Source organism: Zingiber officinale, chromosome 1B (assembly GCF_018446385.1).
Source record: "Zingiber officinale cultivar Zhangliang chromosome 1B, Zo_v1.1, whole genome shotgun sequence".
NCBI classification, from domain to species: Eukaryota; Viridiplantae; Streptophyta; class Magnoliopsida; order Zingiberales; family Zingiberaceae; genus Zingiber; species Zingiber officinale.
The window spans coordinates 110,726,123-110,741,754 of NC_055986.1; the positions used below are offsets into that span (position 1 = coordinate 110,726,123).

The 15,632-nt window shown below is 39.9% G+C and overlaps 2 protein-coding genes across 2 annotated transcripts; both read left to right on the forward strand.

Annotated features, from left to right (window-relative positions):
• The first annotated feature begins 3,208 nt into the window (after positions 1-3,208).
• LOC121971912 (probable inactive receptor kinase At5g67200) lies at positions 3,209-6,688 on the forward strand. The gene is made up of 2 exons (XM_042523435.1): positions 3,209-4,762; positions 5,871-6,688. Exons 1-2 carry the CDS (start codon positions 3,301-3,303, stop codon positions 6,422-6,424), a joined length of 2,016 nt encoding a protein of 671 aa, XP_042379369.1. The 5' UTR covers positions 3,209-3,300; the 3' UTR covers positions 6,425-6,688.
• A 144-nt stretch (positions 6,689-6,832) lies between these two features.
• Positions 6,833-9,557, forward strand: LOC122040987 (basic endochitinase A-like). The gene is made up of 3 exons (XM_042600504.1): positions 6,833-6,853; positions 7,640-9,210; positions 9,336-9,557. Exons 1-2 carry the CDS (start codon positions 6,833-6,835, stop codon positions 8,165-8,167), a joined length of 549 nt encoding a protein of 182 aa, XP_042456438.1. The 3' UTR covers positions 8,168-9,210; positions 9,336-9,557.
• Positions 9,558-15,632: the final 6,075 nt, after the last annotated feature.

A 15,632-nucleotide genomic window follows, 5' to 3' on the forward strand; every position in this document is an offset into this window, starting at 1 on the left:
CAAACATTCTGTCTGCTATTCTGTACATTTTCTTCCAGTTTGTAGATTTACCGCACAAAGCTGCTATACCTTAGAGCCATGGCCTGATCAGAGATTGACAACAACCATCAAGAGGTAACCCAATTCTTAATGAGATCAGTAATATAAATCATATTAGTATCAACCTAGCACAGCCCTAGAATATCTGTAAAACATATCCTACTCCATTTCTTTAACAATGACAGTAAGGTAAAACAACAGTAGTAAACTTAAGAAAAACAGTAAGCATCCACTTGTTTTCTTAATCCATTGTTGACTGTTTTCTAGGACATGTAATCTGATCTAATCTAGATTTGCTGTCCTGTGAGTGATATCATCACCTCATCATACACTAAACAATTCAGTGAGGAGTCACTTATTAGTTGCAATTATTGAAGGAGAAGTAAAGGAAACAAAAGGCGGAATGGAGGGGGCTTGTTCTGTTCTGCCTCTGCATCCATTGAGGCATTTATTAATGTGCCTTGAGAGCCAAGTGCAACAGCTAGAAAGCATGAAAGGCACTGATAAGTCCGTGTCATTTGCCCAGTTCGATCCAGCTATTTTCTGCTTACTTTATTGGATGTCATTTATTATACTGTACTTTATTTTTGTTTTATTTTTTAAATTCCATCATAATGATCCTCTTTGTTTTTTTGGCTGTTTACTAGGAGGAGAGAAGAGTGACAGGGAAAGATGATGTGGTTTCCCTCTTTGCGAAGTGATATTTGTGCTAAATTCCACTGCATGAAACTAAGGCTGTGTTTCTTTCGAGGTGTGGATTGAGTAAGCGGAGAAATTAAAGAGGGGAAAAAATACTTAAAGGAAAAAAAAAAATTAGAAAAGAATCCTAGTAAAAGGAAGAGAGAAACACGAGGGACAGTTGTGCCGAAAGTCACGTTGTGAAGTCTCTGACTGACGCGTGCAAGGTTGGTCGTGCCCGCGAATGAGGCCGCAAGGTCGGCCCACTCAAGGTTGTGTGAGGTAGCCGTGCAAGATGCCCATGGCTCGTGCAGTTGAGGATAGAGGTGTGACCCGGAAGAAGATAGAGGATGAATTTAAAAAGTTTAAAAATTAGAGTAATGATATGTTCAAGGAAAAAAATTTAAGGAAAAGTTCAAGAATAGACATATAAAGTCATGGTCTACTATTTCACTTTTTATGGGCACCATCATTTTATGTATCTATCCTTGAACTTTTCCTTAAATTTTTTCTTTGAACATATCATTTTTCTAAAAATTAATCCTCGGATGGATCTTTAAATCGAAGGAGGCACAGGCGTGCTGAGTAAGGAAAGGGTCTAATTTTTATATGGTAAAATTAAGGGGTGATTTGGATAGATTGGCTCGGTTCAACTTCAAATCAAAGTAGGGTGAGTGGCTCTTTGAATCTTTTTCATGGCGCCTTCACGTGACGAGGCGGACCCCTTTCTCTAACCATCCCTCCCTTTGTCTCCCTCTTTTGGGATCGCCTGCCGCGGCACAGTCACGCCCCAGGTATTCTCTCCCCAGCTGATTTTGGACATCCAATCGAGTATTTTGTTTTTATTTTCTTTTAGTAATTTCTAAATCTGGGTCATATTTTGTATACAATTTTGTAATTCCTAAACTACAAAAAAATGCCAATACATTTTGACATCATTGTCTAATTCATTAATTGCCAAATTTCTTTATACCATATATTCAAATCTCCACCCTCCCTCCAAATTAATTCTAGAATACACTCCCCATTTCGCATTTCGTCCACTAAGTAAATTTAGAAAATAAATCAATCCACATATCGATGGCCCAACACATTAAATTTTTGAGCATTACAACTATCCAAAAGTGCGCTGCTAGAAAATCAAACCCTCGACACCCAATGTATCGCACTTCTTGCCAACTCGTCTGTGCCCTAGGCCATTAATTGCCATTATTCAATATAAAATTCTTCTCTTGAGAGGAGAAGGGTGTAAGACTTGGCTCCCCTCCCCGTAGTTCGATCGCAAGCGTATGCCTAATGGGAATCGAACCCTCACTTTATGGATTCACCATCAAACCTTCACTAAGTGTCATGTGCCCTTGGGGGTGTCATTATTTAATATTAGAGTAAAGGTGATATTACTCACTCCAAATAGTTTAGTATTGTTAGCCCCCACAATAAGATAAAAGCATGTGAATCATAGGACATATTTTGTCCTAGCGTAGTGATCCTTTGTATGAGAAAGGTTAGATACCTAACGAGACAATTTATACTTGCTAAGAATTGATCCAAACATTTATTAGAGTAAACACTCATATATGTATCAACTATGTCAATCCTAAAAATTCCATTATTCAAATATTATAGTAAAAGGTGATTATGCTCACCCCAAGTATCTCTCACAGCTTGTCCCTAGATTATATGAAGCAAAGTAAATCACGGGGGTAGCTTAAAGCCAACTGCCAAGTTGCTAAAGAGAGGTTTTTTTTTTTCTGAGTATACATCTGTCGAGAATTGATCCCTTATCCTATTATAGCAAGTCTGTACTTTATTTTTTTAGTTGACACCGGGTATCCAAGCCTTTGGCTCAACTAATCCTGGGGTCATCGGCCAATCTCATGGAATTGACCCCATGGAAGTTTCCCACGAATCCCACAAACCATCTAAGTAAATCGGGAAAATGTACATGAAGACACATCATGACAGCCAACGTTTTTGGGTCCGCTATCCATTAGAGAGAAAATCCTCTATAATATACCGCAGTTGAGTTTTAAATTCTAGATACACTTGCCCTGGGACAAGTCAACATTTCATTACTCAATATATGGTAAAAAGATATTCATTTGCTCCTAGTATCTTCGTTAATCCGTTTCTAAATTAATATGGAGAAGGTAAATCATAGATGACTAATGGTTATTAGTGTAGGTGGTTAAGATATAAGGAAAAAAAAAATTCAGACTCTAAGATCGTATGTGACAAGATTTCATTATTCAATATGAACACTGATATGTGATGATATAACTTATTAATAATAAACATCAACAAAAATAACATCTTTTAAAAAAAATCTATTTGATTAAATATAAAAAATGCTTTAATTTTTTTAATCTTTTATTAAAATATGCACTTTATTCCTTTAAAATCTCTTTTATTAAAAATAGCAAAAATCAAAATGAAAAGGTTTAGATTTCAAAGGAGTTTTAAAAATTCTATTAAATCTCGGGAGGGAAATTGAAAATTACTAGAAAGGAAAAGAAGACGACAGCAGAAGAACTGAAGAAGCAGCGGCACACGGATGAGGTCACTGCGAGCGTAGGAGAAGCCATGGCCTCTCGTCGCCCCATCGCAATGCTCGACGCGGCCGTGCTGCTGCTTCTCCTCTCCTGCGCCGCTGCCGTTGCTCCCGCCACCGGCGCTTCCTCCGACGCCGCCGCTCTTCTCGCGTTCAAGTCGGCGGCCGACCCCGGTAACCGACTTACTTTCCCTCCTCCCCCTTCCAACGACTCCACCGCCCACTGCCTCTGGCCTGGAGTCTCTTGTTCCTCCTCCGGCCGCGTCGTTCGCGTCGTCCTCGTTAACTCCGGCATCACTGGTTTCTTCACCTCCGGCACTCTCGGCCGCCTCGATCAGCTCCGCATCCTTAGCCTGCAGGAGAATTCCCTCGCAGGCCCCATCCCTGACCTCTCCCCGCTGCTTAACCTCAGAGCTCTTTTCCTCGGCCACAACCGCTTCGGCGGCAGCTTCCCACCTTCGATAGTCTCCCTCCGCCGTCTACGCGTCCTCGATCTTTCCCGAAACCACCTCGCCGGTCCCGTCCTGCCGGCCCTTGCCTCGCTCGACCGTCTCGTCTCTATCCGCCTCGACTTCAACCGCTTCAACGGCTCCCTTCCCGCCTTCAACCGATCCTCCCTCAAAAGTCTCAATGTCTCCTTCAACAACTTCTCCGGCGCGATCCCGACCACGGCCGTGTTGTCGTCCTTCGCTGCCTCCTCTTTCGCCGGCAATCCCGGGCTTTGCGGAGAGATTCTCAAAAGGGAGTGCGGCGACGGAGCCCATGTGCTCTTCTTCCATGGTGACAATGACTCCCACAATGCGCCATCTCCCACGAACCCTAGCTTTGGGCAAAACAACGGGATCAATCTCCCCGGCGCGGCTGCGTCGTCACCGTCTCAGAAGATGCACAAGGGGGCCGTCGTCGCCATATGGCTCCTGGCCGTCTCGATGCTGGCGATTGGAATCCTGGGTGTGTTGTTGGTGACGCAGAGACGGAGGAAGAGAATGAAGCGGGGGGAGAGTCTAAGCCCGGTGAAGCGCAACAGCTACGGTGTTGTGGGGGTGGCGGACCCTGCCGCTGCAGCTGTGGAGAGCTACAACAAAGAGATAGAGAGTAGGAACAACGAGCTGATTGCAGCAGCGGCGATGGCGGTGTCCGAGGAGAAGGTGAAGAAGTTGGCAAAGAGCGGGTGCTTGGTGTTCTGCGCGGGGGAGGCGCAGGTGTACACGCTGGAGCAACTGATGAAGTCGTCGGCAGAGATGCTGGGGAGGGGGAGTCTGGGGACGACGTACAAGGCTGTGCTGGAGAACAGGCTCATCGTGACTGTGAAGAGGCTGGACGCAACAAAGCTGGCGACGACGGGGAAGGAGGCGTTCGAGCGGCACATGCAGGTGGTGGGGAGGCTGCGCCACCCCAACTTGGTGCCATTGCGAGCATACTTCCATTCCAAGGAGGAGAGGCTGCTAGTGTATGACTACAGGCCCAATGGAAGCCTCCATTCATTGATTCATGGTATCGACTTCTCTTATTCACTGCTTTGCATTGTTTTTTCACCATTTTTTTCTTCCATTGTTCAAATTTTACTGTGCTTTACTTCCTGTTTTAGATTTTTTTTTCCCTCCTATTTCTCATCTGTTTTAGGAGAATTCTAAATCCACCACCATAATGTTATTATCTTCTTCTGAATCTGGTTCCAACTAACCTGCATTGATATGATTCTTTAAAGCTTAAATATAAACTGAGCATGATTTAAGTGTTGTATTTTGTTCTGTTTTGCCTTTCTGACTTTGGTTATCAGTTCATGCATGTAAACATCTTGATTTAGTTGTATTTTGTTCATCTCTAATGCACTGATTTTTGTTGGTTTGGATCTTTTGCCTACCATCTCTGTGAATGGTATCTTCCTGTGTCTATGACAATTCTTTCTTTTGTTGTGTATTGGATATCTTTGTTACCAAATCGGAAGTCAAATTTGTGTTTTTTGTTCGAATATGTTTGCTATATTTAGAACATTAAAAACTAGCCCTTTGCATTTAGTCTACCTACAACTTATTGTCAATTTTAATTGTTGTCTTAACTATCACTGCCACGGGCAACATTTGCACTTTGGCATGAAATTTCACTTCTCATGTTGTGGTAGATCAGCTCGTAAGTGTTTTAATATCTAGTTTTTTTCTCCTCTGCTATCTGAATATGGATCAGTATTCTGTTCTCTTGTTCTTGGCTTGTGAGCATTTTGGATATCAAGGACAAATTATATGGATCCTTTAACAAAATCATTAATTAATTTATTGCTAGATAGGTATATGTTCATGAAAGCAACAAACACTATGATAATACCTTGATTTGTTGAGTATGTGCAGTTTGGTCTAACAACTATCTTTTCTTTTGTTTCGAAATTATGGAGCAAAATCTGATGCAACTGAAGCTACTTGTCATTTCAGTTTTACTATCTGTTTGTAACCATTAAATGAAAATGGAGTTGCTCATACCAGCACTAATTAGCTAAACTTTCTCAGTGTTGTTTGTCGAAGTTAGTTAACTTTATGCCCGATGTGCAACGATCCATTATGTCTTTATAATAAGAGAGTGATCCTAATTGTTATTTTCTGTTATATAGGTTCAAGATCCACAAGTCCGAAGCCCCTTCACTGGACTTCATGCCTAAAGATAGCAGAAGATGTTGCACAAGGCCTTGCATACGTCCACCAGGCTTCTCGATTAGTTCATGGAAGCATCAAAGCTTCCAACATCCTCCTTGGCTCTGATTTTGAGGCTTGCCTAACTGACAATTGTCTCTCATTTCTCATCGAGCCATCAGACAGCGAAGACATATCAGGATATCGAGTTCCTGAAACCCAAAAATGTAATGGCCCTTTCACTCCCAAATCAGACATCTACTGTTTTGGTGTGCTGTTGTTGGAGCTTCTGACCGGAAAATCTCCACTGCAATTTCCAATCCTAAGCGCAACTGAAGTGCCTGCTTGGGTTCAATCGACACGAGAAGACAGTGACGATGATGAGCGCTTAATGATGATCGCCCACATTGCGGCAGCCTGTGTCCAGCCATCACCAGACAGTAGGCCAACCACATGGCAGGTGCTGAAAATGATTCAGGAAGTGAAGGAGGCCGACACCGGCAACAATGACAATGATTCAGCATCAATTTCGTAATCTTACCGACTCAATAAAGAATATCTTAGATCTTGTTCTGAGGAGTTGGTTGGTTCACTGCCCTTGAATGCAACATCAAACCATCCTTTTGGTAAGATTGATTGGTAACAACTATTGGCTCATTTACCTTGTAGTTCTTAACTGTTCTATACGACTTATAAGTTGCATTATAAAGCTCAGGTTAAATAAGGCTCAAGTTGGAACTTCAAATGGTGTTAAGGAGATTGTAAGATTGTTCTTAGCATTATAATAAATCTTTTTTAATGAGTGTTTTATTAGTTTTTGATTTAGTGGCATTTCATTCTCAATCAACTCTTATTATTCCAATACATCAAATTGTGAAAATAAAAAAAATGAGGTGCTTAAATGAGGTCCTTGTTTATTGTTTGCTAATATAATGGGATAGTGATGGATAGGGGTGAGCAAATGGTTAATTTAAATAAATTAATTGATTGAATTTAAATAAATTAATTCAGAAATTAGTTTTTTTAAAATTATTGATTAATTCGATTCATTTTTAAAATAAAGGATATGATTTGATAATTTTATTTTATTTATTAAAAATCAAAAGAAAAATATAAAAAATAGATTTATAATTTTATATCAAGTTGTAGCAAAAGATGAAATTATATGAAAAGGAGTAAATCATGAGATTAGTGACTAAATGATCAATTTAATATATGAAGTTGTAGCAAAAAGGTGAGGGTATGGGTAGGAAGATAAATTATCGGATCAGCAAAAATATAAAACTTAGATTTATAATAAGTTATAGCAAAAGGTGAGGTTATTTGAAAGACGGTAAATTATAGGATCATCTTATAATCAAACGCTAAATGGCTAGGGGTGGATGGAGTTTCAAGAGTTTGAATTGATCTATACCTCATTATAATAAATCTATAATTTTCTAGTCAACTGGATATCCCATAGGGACTAAAAAAATTGATCTATATTCTATTATAATAAATCTGTTATCTTCTAACTAATTAGCTATTCCAACTATAATTTTATATTAAAGAAGCTTATTTAATTATTATTTAGCACTTAATTTACAAACTTAATCAAAAGGAAATTTGTTGTGTTGGCCTCCTACTTTAGCTAGTTTAAAAATATTATATTCTACCATCCATAGTTTGTAGAAATGAAAATAACATCTTGTTGACTTTAAAATAAAAATAGATAAAGTAGGGTGGGGCGAAATAAAGTTTTCTCAATAAGCCCAAATTAAAACATAAAACCCCTTTCTCCGGTTCCCGGCACAAACGATGGCAGATCCGATGCAGAAGGTTGGGGCTTAGGCGGCGGCGGTCGCCGCGGTCGGGGAGAAGCTTAAGAAGTGCGATAAGGGGGTGGGGGTGCACCGGCAGCATCTACTGCTGCAATGGGACCATAACCGGCTACTTCGAGGTCTACCAGTTCGAGAACCTCTTCAGTAAGCGCAACTCCCCCATCGCTCATGCCATCGGTTTCTGGGACTACCAGTCCTTTATCGCCCTCGCCGCCGTCTACGAGCCGCTCGGATTCGGCACGACCGGCGACAAGGAGACCAAGATGAGGGAGGTCGCCGCCTTCCTCGGCCATGTCGGCATCCATACCTCCTGTAAGGCACAACGATCCTTCCTTGATGTTAATAATTCCATCTTACCTCTCGTTTCTGCAAATTTCCTCTTCATTTGCATTCTTGATCTTACAATTGCATCAGTATGTATGTACAAGAAGTCGAGAACGATAGGGTTTGGAAGATAAGAAATCAGACACAGAGATAATGAGAAACCAAAGACCACCAAGTATGAAATTTGAGATAGATAATAAGAATATGTGAGGAAAACAATCCCTATTGCTTCTTGTTTTGATTCTCATTGATGGACAATTGATCAAAACCAAACTAGGTGTTCTTATCAACAATTTCCTATATTTTAGTTGGTTCTTCATTTGTGCATCAGTTGGTGTGGACTTCTGTCTAAAATTGGACAAAAGGACTAATTAATGCATATTGAAAATAAACAATTATCCATCCTCTATATATATGTTTGTCCAAGGAACACCTTGAAAGTAATTCATTTCTACCAAGTTTGTTCTTCTGTTGACTCAGTTTGCAAGTTTAAAGATCGTTTATCCAAAATTATGATGATCAGCAAAGACAGTGACTAATTGCACCAAGATTATGACCGATTATATCTTAAGCACAGGCACATCTAACATTGTTAATTGCTGCTACTACTTAAAGAAAGCAATAAAGAAGAGCTAACCATAATGAATCTAGTGTCAAGCTCTAGTTGTTTGACTTCTCCTTTACTCTACTTAAGATTAGATGCATCTCTTTGAGTTCTAATAGGCGATTACTAACTGCTTTCTATCCTGAGTGTCCTACTTGACAGGGAACCCAGGAAGATCAATTTTTTACAATTTCCACAAAATTAAATGATGAATAGTTTCAATATGAATGTTTGAATTGCATCACCCCTTCTGAAGATAGAATCCTGAACTGCTAAATAATCTCTTATCTCTTTATCAAATTTGTTTCCTGGCCACAGAAAACCCGATTGAAGAAATATTCTTGTATCTAGAGATGATCCATCATGGCTGTTTGTTTTGTTTGCTAACATTTCTTGATATTACAGAAACATGCATCATATGTATGTTACCGACATGGGTATTTCAGGTGGATATGGTGTTGCAATAACCATGAATTGAGACCAAGCCAAGACTACTGTTCTCCAAATTTTCTATATCCATGTGCGCCGGCTGGGAGCTTCATACTATGGACGAGGTGCTCTACCTATTTACTGGTATGTGGATACTCACTTCGATTATATTGTATTATTCGTTAAGACCGAATATGACTAGAAAATAATTTTTGCTTCTATCATCTTGTTGAAGTTAAAGTTGTTGATAATTTATTGATGATTTGCAGGAACTACAACTATGGACTTATGGCGGTGCCCTTGGAAGAATACTTCAATCTTTTGCCTCAACTTCTATTCTCATATGCAATTGTTCATCATGCAGTTTGTATTTTCATGTTAATGTCTGTTAATTTTTTAGTTTATTTTTTGAAACTACAATATCTGTTTCAATGTGAATCATATTTGATAGGATGAATGCAAGTTTTTGCTGGTAGGGCTGTTCTTGATCAGCTTATCATTCTTCTCTTCTTCTTTTAACTAGCTCTTTGTTATTGCACAACAATTTCATTCAATGAAGAAACTTTGCCATCGAGTACTGACTACACCCGTAGGGGGGGTAATAATTTCATTGTTATTGCTGCAACTCTTTGTTCTTGCATCTAAAGGTGAATGCATCATCTTAGCAGTCCCTTTAAGACTGTAATTTTGGAAGGAAGTAAATTATGGGGGCATTTATCCTAGTACAGCGGCCCCTTGCAATAATTTCATTCAATTAGAGCAAAAGATGAAATCATCACCTTAGCGACTCACTATCGAGAAAGGGTAACTCACACGGGGCATTTGCCCTAACACAACGGTCCTTTGCATGGGGAGGTTAGACATCCAGCAAGATATTTTGTATCCGATGAGAATTGACCCCAAGATTTATTTGAGCAACCACTTATGCAGATACCAACTGCATCAACTTGTGGGGGCAACTACAACAATTTCATCCAATTGGAGTAAAAGGTAATATTACTCACTCCAAGTGGCCCAGTATTGATAGCCCCACGATAAAATATGGACAGGTAAATTACGAGAGACATTTTGCCTTAGTATCGACATTTGCATCGGTTGGAAATTGATTCCAAGATCTATTAGAGCAATCACCCATGCAGATACCAATTGCGCCTACCCATGGAGTTGCAATAATTCATTCAATTGTAGCAAAAAAGTGATTATGCTCATCCCAAGCGCCCCTTATAGCTCGTTCCCAGGTTATGTGAAGGGGTCAACTTATAGTCGACCACTAATTAGCTAGAGATGGAAGGACTTTTTTGTTGAGGGCATGCATTCGTTGGGAATTAATTCTTGTCCTATTGTAGTAATTTTGTCACCCTCTAGCCAACTGGATACTCCTGTAGGAACTGCAACAATTTCATTCAATAATGCAAATGTGTCATGTAATAATCAACTGAGCTCCGTCTGGGGGCAACAATAATTTCATATAATTGTATTCGACTGCTAAGTGGCTAAGGATGGAAGGAATTGTTAGCCCCTTTCAGCCGGTAAGAGAGGAGTGAATTGCCCTGTACAATAACAAAAAAAATGTCTTTCTCGATCTTTGGAAATAATAAACACTTGAAAAAAGAAATTAATTAACAAAAAGAAAGAGACACAGATGTTTCATTGGTTTGCAATCAGAGGATTGCTAATCCAAAATGTTGAAAGTGTTGGATCGATGAGTTCGATTAGGGGGGGGGGGGTGAATATCGATGTAAAACTTGTCGAAAGTACGCAGTGGAAAAGTAAATACAAAAGAATAAAGCAATGCTAACAAGAGTCGTTTTTTACTTGGTTCGGAGCCTTTGTCGACTCCTACTCCAAGGCCCGCACACAAGAGTGCTTTCGATGGACAATCCACTAGCAATTCGAATATTTGATTACAAACTAAATTACAGGAATGCTAATAGGAAAGCAATACCGACAAAAGAAAGAAAACAACAGAACAGCGCGTGGTCTGAGTAGTTTCGTAGTGTCGCAAGAGCACAGGAAAGCAAATTCTGAGTTGTTGTGTCTGGCTCCAGCCTTGCCCCTCCTTATATATGAGGTTTGGGGCGCCTAGAACCTTCAGGGCGCCCTGGATGTGACGTACCTGATCCAATCAGTGAGCTCCACTTAGCGAGGAGACGTTGGGGATAAGTTTTCGCCTCCGGGCACCCGGGTACCTCCCGAGCGCCCGGATCCCAGTTTTCCAGCAGCTTCCTTCCTGCAAGAAAACATTAGTCCGGAGGTAAATACATATATCTTGCAAAACAAAGTGTTAGCACAGTTTGAGTTAAACAATTAGAGTATTAATCAGATTTCGTCTCTCCGAGACCGGAATCTAGTCAATATCTCGACTTAGAGCTCCGAAATGGTTCTAAGTCGGATCGACGCCTAAGTTCTCTTCCCGGGAACGCGTCTTCACAGTCACTCCCCTCCAGTGACTTACCTTCACTTACCTGCTAGACGTCTGGTCAGCCCTTCGACCCGTCTGGACTTCGTGTCAGCTACCTGGTCAGCCCGTCGACCTAGTTGAGCTTCCCTGCAATATTGAGTTAGCACAGTATTAACAGATATCAAGTATAACTTAGGGTTACCTCCTAGGGTTGCCTAGCTTCACTCACTAGGACTTCCATTGTTTGGCTTCACTCACCAGGACTTTCTCCACCTAGCTTCACTCACTAGGGTCTGACTTCACTCACCAGGACTTCCTCCACCTAGCTTCACTTACTAAGGCCCGACTTCACTCACCGGGACTTCCACTTTGCCTAGCCTTTAGTTAGGACTTACCTTTGCCAGTCATCTAGTCCTGACTAGACTTCTCTCTCCCAAACATCAGGTCTTGTTTGGGTCAACCCTTGGTCATATTGTCAAACATCGAAACCCTAGACGTCGATTGCACCAACAGAAAGCTCACTATAAATCTTCTTTAGACGGAGAATTCTCTTACAACAATTAAAGCGCTCAATTATAAAACTAAATAAAAAAAAGAATCATTTACAAGTGTTGTGTTTAGCTACTGGAATTAGGGCTGTATTTATAGCCCTGATAGGGGCTCTTGAAAGGGTTCTAGGCGCCTAGACATGGATAGAACTTTATCCACGTCGCATCGGATCGCAACAAGTGGTGTCTCGATAAACTTTTTGGTTCGGGTGCCTGGACCCGCTCCGAGCATTGTGACCCTATTAAACTTGATCCACAATCGAGGGTGCCCTCGGGAGCGCCCTCAGCACCTGAAGTGGTCTGGGCGTCTGGAATCGCTTCAGGCGCCTGAACCACATTCAACAGTAAGTTGACTTTTCCTCTGGCTTCCGCTCACTTGGGTGATTTCGGCCATTCGAAATAGGACTCATCCGAATCCATTTTCCGACATTCTCAAGTAACCTTCCGACCCGACTTCTCGTCTCTCGGAAACGCTGCACGCTTCCTTCTCGTCCACCAGCGTACTCTTCCGCATTGCCTTGTCCCTCAAACGCATCGAGCCTGCCGACTCTCTTCCGTGCCATCTTTCTCGCTAGCTGCGTCTTTCGCTTGACTTTCTGTGCTCCTAAGTTCCTACACACTTTGACACAAGGCGTCAGAACACAACAAGACCTAACTTGACTTGGTTGATCATATCAAAACTATCACGGGGTACTTGTAGAAATTTACTTTTATATATATATATATATATATATATATATATATATATATATATATATATATATATATATATATATATATATATATAAGCATGTTATAAGTACTGCTATCAATCTCCCATATTCTTCTTACTTTTATATATATATATATATATATATATATATATATATATATATATATAAAAGCATGTTATAAGTACTGCTATCAATCTCCCATATTCTTCTTACTTGCCTTCCTTTTGTGGCGAACTATTCAAAGAGCTCGTTCACCATCGTCGTGCTCGAGTTCTCCAGCGACTGGTTAATGGTCGGCACCGCCACCACTAGACTTGTGCTCATGCCAGATGCCTTCTTATCCTCTCTCACCTTCGGCGATGGTGGCGGTGGCAGCATATGTTGCTGTTGCAGTGCGACAGCTGACGGGTTTGCCTCCTACATCTGGAGCGCGTACTCCAGGCTCCATAATAGGTCTCCCATTGACGGTTGATCGACGCTGTAATTCGCCGGGCACTTCTCCGCCGCTTCGGTGAACTTGTTCAACGAGTCCGGGTTGATGGTTTCGGCGATGTAGGATTCGATGATCTTTTCAATCACTTGAAGCTCCCCAAGGTCTGTCCACTTCTCAACTCAATAAAATTATAGTGTTCAATAGGATTCAGCTCTTACTTCCCTAGAAAAGTCCTTTGAGTTCTTGAAAAAGAACTTGCAATTGTGTCACTTGATTGTCAAATACCTTCAAATATTTCTTAGAATTTTCTATCCTTACATTAAGTTGCTTGGAATCATTCTTCATTTTCAACTGAGTGGCTTGAATTTCTTCAAGGAGCCTCTCTATTTTTAAGGGTTAGTAGTTTTGTTGATAGCCGGATAACTGCCCTTGTCTTGAATGTTATGATAGAAGAAATTTAGATGATTTCTTCATTTGGGATTGTATGTGCTCGAGTATGGGTTGTTTGGTCATGCATTGAAGTTGTCAATTGCATAAACTTGTTCAATTTGAGCCAACTGTGCAGTAATAGCTCCAAGTGGGCAAGCTTTTTTTGTGTGCTCTGTATTTCTACACATTTCACAATTTGTAACTATTGCATTCACCAGATTAGTATTCATCATGTCGAATCTTTTGGTTAGAGCATCTATCTTTGTAGAAATTAAATTCAGAGCATCTATGTCATATTTCCTAAGGATTATGATTGGATTGCCGTTATGCTCTAATGCCACTGATGATGATTGAGTGCCACACTTTCAATTATCTCTTTTACTTCATCAAATTCCTTGTTCATGAGAGGTCCACCAGTTGCAGAGTCTAAGGAAACTTTAGTTTGATAATTGATCAATATTTGTATTAACAATTTTTCCAATATATGGTGGGGCATAATCTTAGTATTCCCTTAAATCTATCTCAAGTTTCAAATAAAGATTTTCCTTCATTATGCATGAAGCTTGCAATTAGATTTCACATATGAGCTATTTTGCTTGGATGGTAAAACTTCTCCAAGAATCTTTGTTAACACTACTCTCATGTTGTTATACTGTTAGCGGGCAAATAATTGAGCTAGACTTTTTCTCTGTCCCTTAAAGAAAAGCTAAAAAGAAGCAATCTTATGGCCTCGGCTGGGACATCATTCATCTTCATTGCACCGCATATCTCATAGAAAACCTCTAGATGTTGATTTGGGTCCTCGGTGGATCCTCCCCCAAACTGATTCTATTGGATCATAGAAATAACTGCAGATTTGATTTCGAGATTATTGGCCTCAATGGGAGGTCTGGTGATCCTATACTTGAGACCCCTTGCATAAGGTGTTGTGTAGTCCTTTAGAGGATTGTTTGTTATAGCTCTTTGTGCTTACTTTTCTTCCCGTTGTTTTTACGGGATTCTCCTTCTTCTAAATGTCTTGTCAATCTTAAGATCAATAGGTAGTAAATTTTCTACAGTATTTGACCTTTGCATACAAGAGAAAGTGTTAAATCAGGATTATTTGTAAGTAAGAAAATATAGAATTTAAAAGCAAGAAATAAAATATAGAAATAAGGGAAAGAAATTGCAAGATATTTATAAAATGATTAAATTGAGAATTTTATTAACAAAAGGAAAAATGTCTAAAGTGACTAAATCACTTATCAGTTAATGTTAATCACAAATGGTCCCCAATAATAGTGTCAAAAACTTGTTGTCTCATTGTAAGTGCACGATTAAGTCGTCAAGTAATAAAAATATCAATCTTATCGGAACTGTGATTAAGCACTAGCTGAGTTTGCGAAATAAATTATCTAGACTATCAAATGTTGTTTAAAATCTTAAGAACTAGAGATTGAGAGAGAGAGAGAGGGGTCTAGAGGATTTGAGATTGGAAAGTTAGTTAGAAAAATGACTTTAAGATTTCAGTTTCATCGTAATGCTAGTTGATGTACTATGAATTATTTATCTCCTATCCCATATGTTTATGCTCTCATAGAGATTCTAACTAAATGTCAATACAACCTCGTGATGGTTATATCAAAGTGTGTTTACCGTTGAATTTCAATGTTATTAAGTAGAGAGGGTAGCGTAGAGAGTCCAGATAAAGGGATGCCCCTATCACATGAGGACCCCCGGTCATGCAGTCTAAATTACACAGATGACTTCGTAACATGGAATAGGGGTAAACCCATTAAGCTCTAATAAGACAATCTTTTATGGATAATTGATCTCCATTTCAAGGCAATGCTCTAGAAGGTCCGGTTAAAGAGATACCCTCTAACACTAAGGGCTCCCTAGTCATTCGATCTAGAGTTTCCCCTCTACGTGGAGAACAATCTTTATATCTATTCAATCAAACAATGCATATAAGTAATTAATCACTACACACACATTCAATCAAACAAGAATAAAACATAAACATGTCATTGAACTTGGAAATTGACAAATCCATAGAGTTT

Excerpts from the sequence above, each read along its gene's own strand:
- LOC121971912 (XM_042523435.1), top strand. The coding sequence starts at position 3,301 with ATGGCCTCTCGTCGCCCCATCGCAATGCTCGACGCGGCCGTGCTGCTG. Across the intron at positions 4,763-5,870 it reads CCTCCATTCATTGATTCATG|GTTCAAGATCCACAAGTCCG; the intron begins GTATCGACTTCT and ends TCTGTTATATAG.
- LOC122040987 (XM_042600504.1), top strand. The coding sequence starts at position 6,833 with ATGGATAGGGGTGAGCAAATG. Across the intron at positions 6,854-7,639 it reads TGGATAGGGGTGAGCAAATG|CCCAAATTAAAACATAAAAC; the intron begins GTTAATTTAAAT and ends TTTCTCAATAAG.